The sequence below is a fragment of the Rhipicephalus sanguineus genome, chromosome 10 (genome assembly GCF_013339695.2).
Source record: "Rhipicephalus sanguineus isolate Rsan-2018 chromosome 10, BIME_Rsan_1.4, whole genome shotgun sequence".
Lineage (NCBI taxonomy): Eukaryota > Metazoa > Arthropoda > Arachnida > Ixodida > Ixodidae > Rhipicephalus > Rhipicephalus sanguineus.
In genome coordinates this window covers 13,170,831-13,187,908 of record NC_051185.1, presented here as the reverse complement: position 1 = coordinate 13,187,908, position 17,078 = coordinate 13,170,831, and the positions used below count along the sequence as shown (strand labels likewise).

Below are 17,078 nucleotides of genomic sequence, written 5' to 3'. Positions count from 1 at the left end.
GTAGGACACTGGGCATATATGGGTTAAACTACGAGAAACTCATCATGTGACGCTGTTCGCACAAATACGCAGGTTGCTGATAAACAGCCAGGATGGAGTTGGCATGACGTCAGCAGTGCTCCTGTTTGCAGCCGCGACTGTATGCGAACTGATGATCTCCTGCTACCAAATAGACATACTCTACATCTTTGGCTGCAGGATGCGCGCGTTACTTCAAGTGCAGATTTTCAACAAGGTATGAACATATCCTCTAATTGGTAATACTAATTACGTAACGGTGTTCTGTTGTGAAACGTATTTGTTATGTTCTCGAACACGTGTTCTGCAACACGGGAACAGCAGTCTTATATTCTTCAAGGCAGAAGAAATCTTATCTTCTTCAACGCTTCTTCAACCTTGAAGAAGACAAAACCGCTTGCCGAACCGTTCACTTCAGCGACACCTGGTAGTATTTTTTATTCTCTTGAAGCATTCATCTTCCCTTGAACTTCTCCCTCATTCGGATTTTTTTCTGTTCTCTTTAGGTTCACCTTTATGTTAATCAAAAATAAAGGAAATGGATTATTTGCTCGTTGCCTTCATAATTAATTTTTCGTTTGTGGGAGACATCTTGAGATGACTATACACAGCAATTATGACAATAATTAAACGAAATAGATTAATAAGCTTTTGCATTAACGGAGACAGGCGGTCACGTGAAATGGGAAAATTGCTGTCCTACCTGCGAAGAGGCCAATGCTGGTTTGAGTTTTTGAGAAATCGGCATCTGGTAATTGTTACGGGGCCATGACATTCAACCAATTTCATCGGCGAAGCCGAAAGCGAAGCCCCGATGAGCGCAACTAGCATATGACCAGAATGACGTCACTGTCCACGACGGCAATTACAGTGGTGTTAGTTCTGTATTTGTTAACGTACGTGCGCCATACCTGCTGTAATTGCAAACAAAGCCCGCATAACCACGAAGCGAAGTCAATCAATGATTGGTACAACGACCCTCGCTCATTCTGGGCGCAGCAGAAGAGTATGCCAGCCGCGATCTTTTGAGTTTCGGTTTCGGTTTCGCCGGCGGATATTGCCAAATGCTATTCGCTAATAATTACCAGCGGCTGCTTTTGTGAAATCTGAGAGCGACAACAGGCTCTTCGCAGGAAGGGCTGCAATTTTCCCATTTGGCCCGACCACCTGTCACCACTAATTAAAAACTTAATAACTTAATTTCTTTAATTCCTGTCGTAATCCATGTTCTACTAAGCTTAAGAAGCCTGCCTCCACAAAAAAAGTAATTACGACAGCAGCTTGAAAATATCTTCCTTTCTTTTTTCTTTGAGTATTTTCGGACACATTTCCCGAAAGACCCTATCGCCGCTGTCGTGTACCATCACCATTATGCTCACGGTTATTTTCATGCATTCATTTGCTTGTTATTCCTTTCTCCTCCTTGACCTCACTTCTCACTTTGGTCACGTGAATGCCGCGTACCCGATTCCGTTCTTCCTATAGGGTTTTTTTTTTTTTCGGAAGTAGCTGGAAACAATGGCGTGGCTCGGTGATAGAACACCTGCTTGCCACGCAAAATGCCTTGGTTCGGTTCCCACTCGGACCGAATTATTTAATATTTATTCATTTGCAACTATCTCAAATTTTCGCTCATGGACAACGCCAATTTTTCGCTCGCAACCAATGACGCCGAAACCACAATATCTGCGAAACGAGCTTTTTAACACTATCGTGTTAAAATGGTGAATACCTGGCAGTTTTAATGCGATCAGACACATGCACTTCTTACCACGCTGACATTCCCACTGCTACCTCATTAATGATCATGAGATCCCGTGTCGTTACAGATGACGACCATGTCATCCAGTATAAAGGCGCGTTACCCAATGGGCCAGATCAGTTCCTTGCTCGCCGTCGACTGCACTCTGCTTGCCCAATCCATATTCGCCCTACCAATGCTGCTGATTGGTGTCCTGCTATTCCCGTTGCTATTCTGGATGCTCGCCACGCGAGCCGGTGTCTTGCCTTCGGTCTGCACCGCATCCTGGGCGCTTCTGGTTCTCTGTGTGCCTTCGTTTGCCTCATCCACGCAGAAGCGCTTGTGGGTGAGTACCGTCTGTTCCGGCACAGTAGAGAGATTTAAGGCTCGTTCCCACCTGCGACTAGCACCGGTCGCGCGACCGTTTGCGACTGGCTACCAATAGGCGACTCAAGGCGACCTGTGTTGACACCATCTTGCGACTTATTCCCGACGTCACACATAAGTCACGTCTGCTCGCATCTGGTTCGCATTGTCATTGCCCAGTAAAATGAGGTGACGTCCTGTTCCTGCTTATATGATTGGTTCAGATGTTTGCGACTGCAGTCGTGTGAGTCAAAAATCGAGCAGCGAGCGACTGAGCCAAAGCGGTCAGTTTGCGACCAAAGCGGCCATTTGGGACCAACTTGGTCGTGCGACCGTTGTTAGTCGCAGGTGTGAACGAGCCTTTAGAACGGGGTTCGCAGGATTCGCGTTGCTTGGGTACGCACTCTATTCAGGGGAAGCTTCTTATGAGTTACAGATATTGGAGGTGGCGTCGCCGCCGCCACTAGAATGGTGAACAGGCAATTAATCTATACAATGTTACGTGTTCGCTGACGCCTCCTTCTTGTGGGGGCGTTTCAGGAAAACGGTTCAAATTCAAGAAAATAACATCTCCACAACGCGTTTACAGGGGAAGGCAATCAAAGCGCGCGACGAACGACTTAAGGCGACTACCGACCTACTGTCTACCATTCGAGTTGTGAAGATGTACGCCTGGGAAGACGCCCTGCAGGAGAACGTGATCCGGTTTAGAGAGGTCGAACTCAAGTGGCTCCTCAGAATCAACCTGCTGGATGCCATTCTCGACTGCATCTACAGTTCAACTAGCTCCGTTGTGAGTACCTCTCTCACCACTGGTGTGCGATACTCGGTAACGCGTGGGAAGATTATTCAGTGACAGACTCCAAACGTGGTAATCGATAAACGTGATTTTATGCACCGATAGTAAGGGTTACCAAGCTTAGAACTTATGCACTCAAAGCTAATGCAAACTTTACTTCATAGGTGCACAAAATCACACGCATCGGTAACCACGTTTAGAGCGTACCGCTTGCGTATGAATGATGGTGGGCTTAAACTACGATCGCAAAATATGACCTATGCGTTGAGACAGACAAGGTGGAACAGAGTTGAATTGAGTCCGTGTCGGTATCCAGCTATATGTAAAATTGATACGTTTAGTTTTGAAATGCAGCACTAAAAAATCCAAGAATTGGCTGTAGTCGGTGTTGGTTTGCTTCATATCGTCATTGCAGTCTAAACCTCCACGAGCAGAAGGAGAAGAAATAATTATAGATAAATAAGTGAGCAAGTCCCTGAGTGTAGGCGTTAGGAAAAACATGTATACCCAGAAAAAATCTGGCAGATTCCATGCACTGTGGGAATCGATGTAATGCGAAGCAGCCAGCAAAGAGCTCCCTACACCGCCTTGTTTGTCTTTGAGCGAAATGAAATCATTCATGACATGTCATCTAATTCACCCTATATCGCATGCTTGCCATACACGCATGCATGCACAATCTGGTATATACCATGCTTATCAAACGTAAATTCTGGTATAAACAATGCATGACCTGTCATTTATGTTGACGCACTCGTGTCATGCCATACAATTTTTTGGTATATATGCAGTTAAGAAAACGGCCGGAAGCGCACCATGACAGTGTCATGTAAATCATACCATACATGACATGCATATAACATGATTCGCATGTTAGGACCTGCCATGTATGTTCGTCATACAGTCACATCGCGCAATATCAATTTTTGGTGTATACCTGGCATATATCAAGCGAAACTGCCGCGAATGCGCCATGAGCGTGGCATGTAAATCATGACATACATGACATGCATGTCATGGTTTTCATGTTAACACCTTTCATTTACGTTGGTCGTACAGTCGCATCGCACATTACAAATTTTGGTGTATATCAACTAGCAAAACGGCCGCGAATGCACCATGAGCGTGGCATGTAAATCATGGCATGCATGTCATGGTTTTCATGTTACTAACGGGTACTCATTTTCTTCATACAGTGACATCACGCAATACCAATTTTGGTGTATATCAATCAAGCAAAACGGCCGCGAGCGCACCATGAGCGTGGCATGTAAATCATGTCGTACATGACTTGCATGTCATGATTTTCATGTTGCCACCTCTCATTTACGTTCGTCATACAGTCGCGTCGCACAATACCAATTTTGGTGTGTATCAAGCTAGCGAGACGGCCGCGAATGCACCATGAGCGTGGCATGTAAATCATGACATGCATGTCATGGTTTTCATGTTACCACCTGTTATTCACGTTCTTCATACGGTCACATCGCGCAATATCAATTTTGGTGTATATCAGTCTATAGCGAAACGGCCGCGAGCGCACCATGAGCGTGGCCCGTAAATCATGTCGTACATTTCATGCATATCGAGATATTCATGTTACCACATGTCAGTTATGTTCGTCATACAGAAATGTCGCATCATACCAGTTTTCGTATATATCAATTCATTTTAACGGCCGCTGGTGCCCCGAGACCATGTCATGTAAATCATGCTGTTCATGACATGCTTCATGATTTTCATGTTCTGACCTCTCATTTATGTTCGTAATACCGTCATGTTATGCCATACCAATTTTGGTATACATCCGATTAATGAAACGGCCAGGAGAGCACAAAGTCGTAGGCGGCTAGATAGATAGATAGATACGCTCAAAGTCGCAGAAGTTCCCTAAGAAATGCTTCGCATTTAAAAACTTAGCCTAAGGGAATTTCTTCATTTCAGCTGATGATCATTTCTTCATTTCAGCTGATGATCATCCTCTTCTCGACGCTTTATGCGCTCGAACCCGACAGGGTGCTCACCCCGGCGTTGTCCTTCTCCTGCGTGTCGCTGCTCTACATGACTGACCTCTGCATGAACAGCTGTGGACAGGGGCTGAGGAGTTTCAACCAGGTGGATGCTTTTTATAGCGAAGCTGTCTTGTCTAGCCTGTGCTATAGTAGTAGTAGTGCAGGTGGTGGTAATATTATTATTATTATTATTATTGTTATTATTATTATTATTATTAGTAGTAGTAGTAGTAGTAGTAGTAGTAGTAGTAGTAGTAGTAGTAGTAGTAGTAGTAGTAGTAGTAGTAGTAATATAGTCGTCGTCACGCAGAAAACTCCCAGCGGGTCATTGGCTGAACTGACTGGTCACATGATCTTGCTTGGACCAATCAGGTGGAAGCGCGCGCATTTTAAATCTAGTGGTGGATTCACAGCATCACTAGGCGTTCACAGAAACGCCATTGGCTGAACCGGCAGTTCGCATGATCTCGGTTTAAACAATAACGTGTAAACGAGTGCATTTGAAATCTAGTGGCGAATTCAGGACATCAGGCGATCTTCGCTAGCCAATCATATAGACTCGCGCGCTTTCCTGACCACACGCGATCTCGCTAACCAACCGCATAGACTCGCGCCTATAGACGTCACCGTGCCGAAGACCAGCGTTGCGAGCTCGCGCAGCTTTGGTGAAGCGCCCGCGGAGAGCCGACGACTCCGAGCGGCAAGCTCGGGAAGCTGAAGCACTGCGCCAGCGGAGTGTCTAATACCCTAGTTACACGGGCACGCTAACCTCAGTTACGACGGACTTCAGTTAAGCGGAATAAACTATAGTTAGCGCCAAGTGCGGTTGGCACATGTTACACGCGAAAAGTTGTCCTTAGTTTGGGTCGCTGAAGCAGGTCACGTGACACTAAGTTTAGTGATTAAAATGTAAACGTTTAGCTGGTTTTTACAAAAATTACTGACAAATACAATGTATTTCAGTTAAAATAAATCCTTTCTCCTTGCATCTGCAGTCCCCGAGCGTATTCCATCAGATGTTTTGACAATGTTTGGCTTAAATAAGGGCTAGTCTCGTAACTATGGGCGAAGTCAACTTACGGTCGGTGCGAAAGCCAAGACAATCCGTTGCTTGATACGTTTGGTATCGCCGCGTTTGGTGTGTGGTTTGTTTTGACGGACTGTTTCGCGTGTCGACGCTTCTGTTCAAGAGAAAAGCAAGTTTACTTGCTTTCGGGAAGACGTTTCAGCCTCCAGTGGAGCCACGCTGCCTTCGACCACCGACTTGGGTGCCGCCATTTTGTTAGTTACCTTCCTTAACTGAGGTGGTCAACCTCAGTTCGGAGCAACCACGGTTAGTGGGATAACTGCGGTTAGGCTTTCCGTCTAACTGCGGTTTAAGGGAACTGAGGTTTGCCGTAACTGAGGTTAGCGTGCCCGTCTAACAAGGGTATAAGACTGCAAAATGCTAACTCGCGAAGCCGTGGCAACACGGCGACGAAGGCTTATCGCCATTACGGAGGGCAGCGAGAGCCACTGCAAGGAATTCTCCAATGGGGATCATTGAGCCTAGACAACTTCACTGTACGACCATCTTAACGGAATGGACCGTAGATTTTATTCTCACACGTCACGTTTAACAGCGCCACGGCGATTTGGAATCGCCACAGTCACTTTAGGCGACGCTGAGGTCAGTCGTACGCGTCTTCATGCGGATAGTACTGCACCGGACAGACATGCAAATGCCTAAAGGTACGACCGCGAGAACATAATCAGAAAGTGCAGAAGGCTTTCTTTCAATTCAATGTTTTCAATTTAGATGTGTTTCGTTATTCTGAAAGACACCACTTATAGACAGACATAAACATGACAACACGCGCATAATCACTGAAGCCGCAGCTATCCCAAGAGGCAAATGCATCAGCAAACTTTCTATTGCCTTTACCTACAAATAACTGACTTATTCGGATTCATCTGCGCGTGCAACTTCTTCATAATCGCTCTTGGCCTGTGTTGCTGTTTGTGTTCTTATATTAATCCTGACGTCACACACAGGTGAATATGGTGTGATCACGTGTGCGATGTTACTTTAACGCCATAGCGTTAAAGAGCTCGTTTCCTCCTTTCCTACAAATTCCAGTCTCGGCTTCGGTGTCGTTGGTTGTGGGCGAAAAATCGGCGTTGTCCGTAAGCGAAAATTTGAGATAGGCGCAAATGAAGAAATAAATAAAAAAACACCTTCGGTTTGAGTGGGAATCGAACCCAGGACTCCTGCGTGGCAAGCGGGTGTAACACTATATGAATGTTATGCAGTGCGAGGAGCGCTCTCAACACATGTAATATTGTGTGGCAGAAGCATAGAATCACACCAGGTGTCAAAACATGTGAATTGTTTAGAGGCCGAAAAATTGCCCAGCACACAGGTATAATTAATTATTATTATCAACAACAGCATTACCAACGTGTGCAGATGCGTAGGTGGACGTGTTGCCTTACGGACGCGTCGAGGGTGCCTCGCCAACTCGCAAAAGGAAGAATTATGTCGTAGTGGGCACTTCACAACTGTACATGCAGTTTAGGCATTCTAGGATAATTTGAAAGGGCGAATTTACAGACGCCCAGACGTTCCTTTTCTTGCGGCACGGTTTGGGTGTCCACCGAGGTGCGAAGCTAGACTAGCGATTGAGAAGGCGATGCGAACGGGGTCCTATTACGGGGTTCCGGAAAAAACGTCCCCGGAATAAATGTCCCCGGAAGAAACGTCCCCTGAATAAACGTCCCCGGAAAAAATGTCCCTGGAAAAAATGTCCCCATTTGCATTGTCGGAAAAAACGTCCCCATACGGGGGCCCTCAAACGTTGCGCCTTTAAGACGCCAAGTGTTCATTTCTCACTGCAAAAAAAAAAGAAAAGAAAGATCCGCGCGAAGATTGCAGTTCAATGAAATTCAAGTTTACTGCTATGTGGAACGCCTACTCGGCCACTGTTGATGGAGGACACAGGACGAAAAATCATGCGGAGGCCTGGAACAGAAGGCTGGGAAGCATCGCGCACCACAGCCGCCCAACAGTGTGGAGGGCCTCCCCTTACAAAAACAGATTTAGACAGTCTATAGATGGTCTAAAAATGTGTTTAGTCTATAGAGTGTCTAAATGTATTTTTGTAAGGGTCTGGCGCCTTGCGCTCGGAAGTAGCCACCGTAACAATAAAAAGAAAGATGACCCAGTCTCCAGTCGGTGCACTCCCACAGAAGAAGCGCAAATCAGCGGTCATGGCCATGCAGCAGTGTGTTCGCAAGCTGTGTGAGGACTATACTGCCGGGACTACGAAAATTGAAGATTTCCTGAGGGCTATTTTACATACGATTCGGTATTACATTCATTCTTTTTCGAACACAATGTGGCCGAAAATTTGCGAAAGGTCGAATAAAGAATGCAGTGTTTTGTCAAGTGAGTTTGTCAAGTGTACGCAGAGCTAAATGAATTGTCTACTTGTGTGCCCGTTGACTCTTGGCACGGAACGACTGCACAGTGCAAAAGTAATACTCCATTTTGCCTTATTTTTCAGAGAATTTGCATATTAGGACCAGCATTTTGTTTTCTGCTTCCAATTTCCTCTGGCTTTTTCTTTTGTAGGGAGTGCTGGCACTTCGAAGAATTGCTGATTTCTGCACAGCGGATGATCAAGAGGAAAATGTGCACGATACAGTCGTTCACTTGTCCACAAGAAGAGGTAATTTGCTCCGTTCGTAAAGAAATAAATAGTAAAGAGCAGGTGGCGTGCGTTAGTCATTACATAAAGAGTTTAGCATCGGAGTAAAGCGCTAAGTTATGCAGGAGACTTAATACGCTTAACCTTTAGAAAAAGAGAAAAAATAAACCTTCAGAAATGGACTCTGCAAAGCCTAATGTATAAGACAGCACCTATAGTAGCAGCAAAAGCAGTAAAATCGAGAAATGGACGACATCTCGTCTGATCGGGATGTAATGGCATGGTAGAAATAAAAACACTCAACCCCGACCAAAAAGGTGCTGTTGAAAAAAATTGGCCGCGCATCTGCGTGCTTCGCTGCAAATGTCGTCTAAAGACGATAGAAGAGGCGCTGCGTGAGATATGGACGCCATCTGGCAATACGTCGGGAAACATGAGTGCTGTGTTGCGGGCTGGTAGTCCCGGCGCAGCGGCAGGCGAAGACCGGCGGTGACCAACGCGACCGGTGGGGACGCCGGCCAGCCCGAACACGCTGTTTGGCGCGATGCACCGAAGGAGAAGAAACGTCCGCACTCAACGAGTACTCTCCACAAACTCTCTGACTTACACGTCGCCTGGGTAAAACAGGAATGCCAGAGCGGCGCCCCCTGTCATTCGTACAATGCAATACTGAACCGAAACCGAAACACAACATGAGCTTGTGCAGAGGGCAATGAGGAAGACAAGTTTCAGCGCAGTCGCATTTTCAGCGCACCTTAAGAAACTAGGGTTGTAACATTGTAGGGCGAGTGGGGCCAGAAGGACCGTCACGACGAAAACCTGCCTCCTGAGTCGTATTCGCCTGGAACGTTGGTGTGGCTTCGCGTTCCCTCCTCCCCTCCTGGCCTTTCCACAAAGCTACTGCCTAAGTACGAAGGCCCCTACCGCGTCCTACGTCAAGCATCCCCAGTTAACTATATGATTGAGCCTGTTCAATCATCTACGGACCGCCGTCGTCGCGGCCGCGAGACTGTTCACGTCGATCGACTGAAGCCGCATTATGACCCACCAGTTGTACCTGTTCCTTAGGTCGCCAGGATGGCTCCTTTTCCGCGGGGGAGTGATTTCTAACATGGTAGGGCGCAGACAAGAACGCCTGCGAAAGAAGAAGACGAAGACGGTTGTTGTTGGCGCTCGCGCTTGCTCGGCTTGGACCGCTGATCGCTTCAGCTGTGGCAATCTTTTAATAAACGCGTTACTGTCTCAACGTTAAACGCATACCATCAAGATCTTTAAAATTGCGTATCTATGTATTTTCTATTAAAGGAACACACCACCTAATACTTACCTAATGACGTTACGCCTCAGATATGCGTAATATTTACTTTTTGATCGACAACGTTCACAAGTATGAACAGCCGTACCAGTTCAAGATAGGTGGGCGGTAAGCAAGTGGTTCAACTTTGGCCGGTTGGCTGAATCGGGTGACGTGCCGACAAACAGAAAGACAGACAGACAGAAAGACAGACCAAAATTTCTGCGTTTAAGTTCCCCAAGAAAGACTATCGTCTTTAATATAATAACGTAACGGCTTCCACACGGTAGCCTTGCTCACAAAGCTGGGGGGCCGAAGTTCTCAGCTTAAATCTTACATCCGCGTGAGGCGGACATAAGATTAAAGCTGCGGTCTCCCACCTTTGTGAACAAGGCTTCCGTGAGGAAGCCGTAACGTTATTATATTTTCAACAACACCTGTTTGCTCGGCGTTCGGTGCTTTTAGTTCTACCATGCAGCGAAATTATATCGAAACAGCAGAGTACTAACTCAATGAAAGCTTCATTTGCCGTTTTTGTGCTGTACATAATGCAATGCGAACACAAACATAAAACTCACAGTTTCACCTCAGGGCGAACCAATGAATGCGATAGCAACAAATTGTAATGTTGTACGAAGTAAGGCTGGCGGCTAACTCTTTTCGATCCGATCTCCCTTAACTCTAAATAGCGGATCCACTTACCGAGTACTACTGATTGCATAGTGAGTCTTATGACATTGTCCATGAAGTCAATACCATTCAATTAAAGCTTGGAATTATCTTTGCTTTTCGCTATATTCAGGTGCCGTGATGATTGAGAAGTGCACGTTCGCGTGGAGTGAATTCGACGGTGGTGAATCAGAAACTCAGCTAAATGACGTGAATCTGTATGTCAAGCCCGGATCCCTCATCGGCATCGTTGGTTTCGTCGGCAGCGGCAAGTCATCTCTCCTAGCCGCGATACTGGGAGACATGCATCGTATCAAGGGCAAAGCTACGTGCGGGGTAAGTCAGATATATCAATTGAACAGGGCGTGAAATGGGTTCTGCAGTCTTTTGTGTGAGACTGTTACTCACAGTAAAGCATTATGCGAGGGCATCGAAGTGGGTTTCAGGTACCAGTGAAGGCAGCCGCAGTGTAACTGCTTGGCACTGCCACTTGTCTTCGAATCTGCTTATTTATTGAATCTGCGCCAATAGAAAACGGATGGAGCTCTTCATACTTAAAGTACTGTGATTAGCCAGCGTATATTCATTTACATCATACCATTCCGTAGGCACTGGCATGGATAGAAAAGGGTTCTTAGGGTAATTTGGCTAAATGGACAGATCTATCTATCTATCTATCTATCTATCTATCTATCTATCTATCTATCTATCTATCTATCTATCTATCTATCTATCTATCTATCTATCTATCTATCTATCTAATTATAATGGTGGCACAATGGAAGTGTATTCTATATATATATATATATATATATATATATATATATATATATATATATATATATGTGATATAATAGTTATATGTGTGTTTGCTGGATGCGTCGTAGTTTGAAGAGCTTATATAAAAAATATGCTGAAAACTTTGGCTCTGTTTTCACGAGCAAGGCCCAGCACCCATGTGAATAAGTAGCTCGCATTGCATGAGACCGACCGATGAGCACGATCAGTCTAATGAAAAACATGAAAATATTTATCAGTTACAGAGAGCTGCTTGAATCTACTTCAAGATACGAATAAGACCGCAGATATTGGCGTCTGTTTGTTTTTATTGCGGTAGCAGTCATATGGACACTCTCGACTGGTTTTAGCCGTCACTATCATGTTGCGTATTAAGTCCAAATGAATAACATCGCACCGCGCGTTGCGTGTTCTACTCGCGAGTGAAAGCGCGGGAGCGCTGGCGACGAACGCGGATGAAGGAAAGATGAAACGAGCAGGCCATCTCCGTAGCAAAGACGGCGTTTGCAACATCTCCCTGCGTGCGAGGCCGGCCCTCAGTTGCTTCTCTAGCAGAGAGGGAACGCTCAGTCCGTGCTTCTTCGGATAAAGGAGCATGAAGGGATGAGGGAGGGGGGGGGGCTGCGTCGCTTGCGCAGCAACTGCGAACTTTGATCATAAGGGCGCGGTCATGAGCGTTATCTCGGTAGACATCAGCAAACGGTTCGTATACCCTTCTACGTGCTGTGCTCTCACCACTTCACGTTGCGACGGCGGACTGCACGAAAACCCCTTATCTCACTGGAGCGGCCGTATTTATTTGCACTAGCGTTTCGTAGAGTTACGCGACATTGGATACAAAAGAGTTAGCTGCTAGCCTTAGTTTGTATAACGGTACAATTTGTTGCAATCGCATTCATTGCTTCGCCCTTTCGGGGAAACTGTCATAATTTTTCCCTTCCAGGGAAGCGTGGCCTACGCACCTCAGTTACCATGCTTGCACAACATGACAATTAGGGACAACATTCTCTACGCGAAGGCGATGGACCATGCTTTCTACGAGAAAGTGATTCGGAGCTGTCAGCTCATAAATGACATCAGCAAGTTGCAAGCGGGAGACATGACCGAAGTCGGCGAGAAGGTAGGTCTGCGCATGCGCGTTGCGCAGTTACTTCAAATTTTGCATGGAAGCGCATGCCCGCGAAAGAGTTTAGCAGTTCACTCAATTCCAATTTCATGACTTCCTTGTCACAGGTAGTTCCGGTTTGACGTAACAGAGAGGCCGCGTTTTCGGCGCACCGGGCGCGATCAGTTTCGATTTCGCCCTTTGAATTAAGTGCAACTTTCGTGATTTCTAAGATATAGGTATGCCATCAATATGCACGCACTAAAACATTGTGATATGAAGAACTGCCCTAATGTCAATATTTACAAGGTTAATTAACGAGTTTTTGTTCCTTAGTCTCGTCAATGTCATTTTAGTTGTGGCAAAGTATTTCCGTCTCGACATAGAGCACGTGTGTGAAAACGACTGGAGTGTGACGGTCATATAATTTTTATTAAAAAGTTGTATTGTCTAAAAGGTACACCATATATATATATATATATATATATATATATATATATATATATATATATATATATATATATATATATATATATATATATATATATATATATGTGTGTGTGTGTGTGTGTGTGTGTGTGTGTGTGTGTGTGTGTGTGTGTGTGTGTGTGTGTTTTGTGACATTATTTTTTGTGGGACCCATGATGTCACCGTCACACGACCAAGTCAAATTGCGACAGCCCACGCGTTTAAACAGCAACATATGCGTGTGATGGGGCATAATACGACGCGAATCCTTGCTGCAAGTCTTAAAGTTCTTTTGAGGATCTATGATGACATACCGGTATTTTTGTCGTTTGACTCGAACTAACCCTGATCTTGACATGGGGCAAGGCTTTGTTGGATTGTAAACTAAGCGGCCAGATAAGTGAAGTGAATGGATGCCACTTAGCCAAAAAAGCAGAACTTATGTGGCTGTACACGTAAAAGCGGCCGTTATACGAAGAGGATTCCAATAAACCAGATCTCCTTGATGAACGCTGGTGAACTGTCTTCACCCGCTCGGAACCCACAGACCAACTATGGGCTGTGCAGCGAGCCAAGACAATCGCTGCGAGGCTACCCCCTTCGGCTACCGACCCCTCGTGGTTTAGCCCAGGCCAATAACCTTGCTCTCTACTTCAATAAAGCGTTATCATACCACGTTTTCTTCACACAAAAGTGTTTTATGCCGGGATCCACCAAGGCTTCAATGACGTATTTCCGTCACGGATATGACGTTGATAAAATGGATGCCAACGGATGAGAAAAACAAAACTATAAGAAAAAAGTTCCGTCGACTGTAATCGAATCTATGACCTCTCGGCCAGCGACGATAACCGCCCGGCGCACTACCGACAAAGCTACCGAGGCAGATGCAGGGCACTCCACAAACGCGCATTATAGCTCTCATACATTCTCTCCCTCACGGTGGTGTCTGTTGGCAAGGCGGAATGGTGCCGCCGTCTGTCTGCGGTGCAATAAAGTAACGTGGCATGGCATTAGTACCGATACAGAACGATTCGGCGACGGCGAAGTTAACATTGGCCTCCGAGACTTGCAACGAAGTTGGCCACCGAGACTTGCATCGGCGGGTTTCCAGCCGGCGCGCAATCTCAGAGGCAATTTTTAAAGCGTCTCGATACCAACGAAAAACACTGGCGACGCTAGCATCGGGGAGTCGCCCTAGACTGCCTTAGACGCAGTTATGTTCTTTGCCTTTCGCTTCGTGTTAGCGTGTGACGGCTCGTTGTCGTAGTACTGCAGCTTCCAGATGCACCAACGGTGTTTCTCCGCCGTTGACCGCTTCGAGTGCGACAGCACCGACCTATAAAACTGCTGCAATAAGCGCTGCAGACAGGTTACTATGTCGACGGGCGAATGCTGTACCTTGGTGGAGTAAGACAGAGGCCAGCGGGACGTGGAACGCCATTGCGCGTTCGCGGCTCAAGCTGGAACCTCTGCCTCCCGTGTTGCTGAAGCGCAGTGTGGTTGTGTATGCATGAGCACAGGCGTAGGTTACCGTACTACTGGTGAGCGCACATCGTGCCGTTTTTCTCCCTGATTGAGCGCGGTTTGAAGAAGTGCATATCGAGTACCAGTCTTTATTATGTGCTTGTTTATGTCATCTTTGCGCGGGGCTCACGATATGCTGTGTCCCGGCATATGTTAACAAGTTCAGCTACCGCAGTTAAAACATGATCATGCGCGTTAGTCGTCGCGATGGAGATATGCCACTAGGTGTCAACTTGGGTGATCCATATCAAACGGACACAATCACTCACTCAGTCATTCCCGCCACCGGCGGGGATCTTCGCCGCCATCGAAGGTCCCCGCCACATCACCTGCTGCAACCCTCTCCCGCCTGTCTCCCTCTCCCTGCGCTGCGTGCGCCGCACACACACTCGCGCCATCGTTCCCGCCACCGAGCGCAGCAGACGCTCTCACCACCCGCTCCCCACCCTACCGCCTTCATGAAAGCCAGCAGCGAAATCAGGCGCATAGTGGTTTGCATCCGATTTCTAAGGAGCTTCGCTCATCGGTTGTATTTGTACACGGAACAACTGCTACTTTTTATTTGTTTTTTTTTTCATCGACGCAGGGCACTAACCTGAGTGGAGGTCAAAAGCAGCGCATCTCTCTGGCCCGTGCTGTTTACAGCCAGAGCGACATCTACCTGCTGGACGACCCTCTCACCGCTCTTGACCCTGTCGTGGCAAGTCGGGTGTTCAGAGACGTCATCGGAAGCCGTGGCATGCTCAGGAACAAGGTGATATGCCGTGTTAATACTATCGTTACAACCTAAGAAAAAAAAAGCTAGGCAGCGGCGAAGCATCTAGGGAAGGGTGCTTTAGCTCCACTAACGTGAAAGCAGGGGAGGGGCGAAGCACGCAGTGTGCGCCGGTGTTTCCCACAGCAAAATCTTTACTCTTTACTCGCCACCGGTCCGCTAACGCACTATCGCTTCGCAGATGTGTTTCAAGAAGTGGTGCTTCAAATAGATGACTTTACCGTAGAGATGCACGCTTGAAATTTTGGCCTGAGAGTCGAGCAACACTGGCGCACCACGAGGCAAGTCTTCCGGGATGTCTCTCTAAGAGACGCACGATGACTAGAACCAGCGTTTGACGTCAGTGGGCGAGTGAAATGCGAAAGGGAACGTTTTTCTCGTCGTCTAGGGTTTTGAAGTTTGAAGACTAACAACTTCCGTTACCGTGCACCAATTTCGATAATTCTTTTTACGTTCATCTCAGTATTCAACATTACTTACACTCCGGCGCTTCAGAATGCAGACGAAAGAAACGTTGCAGGGCCCCTTTAAGCTTGCCGTCTTGCATCTTTAACAACTTAACGAACAGTGCTACAGTGCAGGCATACGCATGAGAATGGTTGGGTTGGTGAATTCGACGTTTCATGACCTTATAAATTCACGTCGTGCATTTCAAGAATAACAAAACGTTCGTTTAACAGCCCAAGCTCGCGGCGCCCATAATGTATTACATAAAATCATTCATACTGCATTTACTATCACGAATCAAACTACGTTGTTTTTAACCCGTTTTTCGAACCCGTCTTTAACGTGAACGCACTTTCTTTTTCTCTTACAGACGCGAATCGTAGTTTGCAGCCAAGGGCATTTACTTCGCCACATGGATAAGCTTGTCTTGGTTCACGATAAACGCATCAAAATCTACGATAAGCTAGAAGACCTTGTGTCAGACGCGGACTCGCCCCAGAACTTTCGAGAAGCTCTCGAACAACGGACGCCGCAGCACTCGAATCAAATGGGGTGAGATAATTAACCAATAGCATTCGGTATTCTTATTGATTATCACTGGGTTTCAATATCACACCTTGAAACATTCGTTATTTATATTTGGGTTAGCTGTCGTCAGTACATTACTATGCTGGAAGAAGTGATGCATGCGGAGCATTGAGATGTGCGAAAAGCGGAAACGTTGTAAACCAAGTTATAAACTTCTCAGCACTTTGAGTGTGCAGCGCGGCATCGAGACGTACACTATATGTAGATTGCGCACTAAGGTTGTTGTGCGTTAAATCGGCACACAGACATGTCTAAGCCTCGAACCTCTTCTTACGAACTGCACTAGAGTGCTTATTTGGGCCACTTGGTACAGTAATCACGGATTGAAACAGGAAAATTTCGGGCTAAGTAGCGCACAAATTTTCGTTTCCACCGCCTTCAATTCTGGTCATATGGGCGTAATTTTAACTCGAATACGTAGATCAGAGCCAACATTATCTTTAGAGACCATATTCGTCGCGACATGACGTGGTCATCTCGAGCAATTGCGCATACCAGTCGTTATACAAAACATTTGATGTTGCGTTTGAATCCGTGAGTACGGTACATGTTCATAGAAAACGAGAAGCAGCGCGAACCACAGGACAAAGAGAGCGACGAGACAGCATGTTTGTCCTGTGGTTCGCGCTGCTTCTCGTTTTCTGAGATTTTGCTGTGATCAGCGCAAAATAGGTACATGTGCTCACAATATAATTCGTAACGCCGAAGAGCCTCACAAGATTTCTCTCGCCGCCGAGCGCGCCGGTGGAAAAAAAATGGGCAGCTTCAACTGACCTAAAGAG

At 46.4% G+C, this 17,078-nt stretch overlaps 1 protein-coding gene across 1 annotated transcript in view; it reads left to right on the top strand.

The window, feature by feature from the left end:
• LOC119372356 (ATP-binding cassette sub-family C member 2) overlaps nt 1-16,264 on the top strand; it is a 38,564-nt gene extending 22,300 nt beyond the window's left edge. The window contains exons 7-15 of the mRNA XM_037642831.2: nt 73-235; nt 1,848-2,105; nt 2,715-2,918; nt 4,893-5,039; nt 8,550-8,646; nt 10,722-10,924; nt 12,330-12,506; nt 15,073-15,240; nt 16,079-16,264. Coding sequence (XP_037498759.2) covers nt 73-235; nt 1,848-2,105; nt 2,715-2,918; nt 4,893-5,039; nt 8,550-8,646; nt 10,722-10,924; nt 12,330-12,506; nt 15,073-15,240; nt 16,079-16,264 — 1,603 coding nt within the window. The remainder of the gene's footprint in view (nt 1-72; nt 236-1,847; nt 2,106-2,714; nt 2,919-4,892; nt 5,040-8,549; nt 8,647-10,721; nt 10,925-12,329; nt 12,507-15,072; nt 15,241-16,078) is intronic.
• The last annotated feature ends 814 nt before the right edge of the window (nt 16,265-17,078 follow it).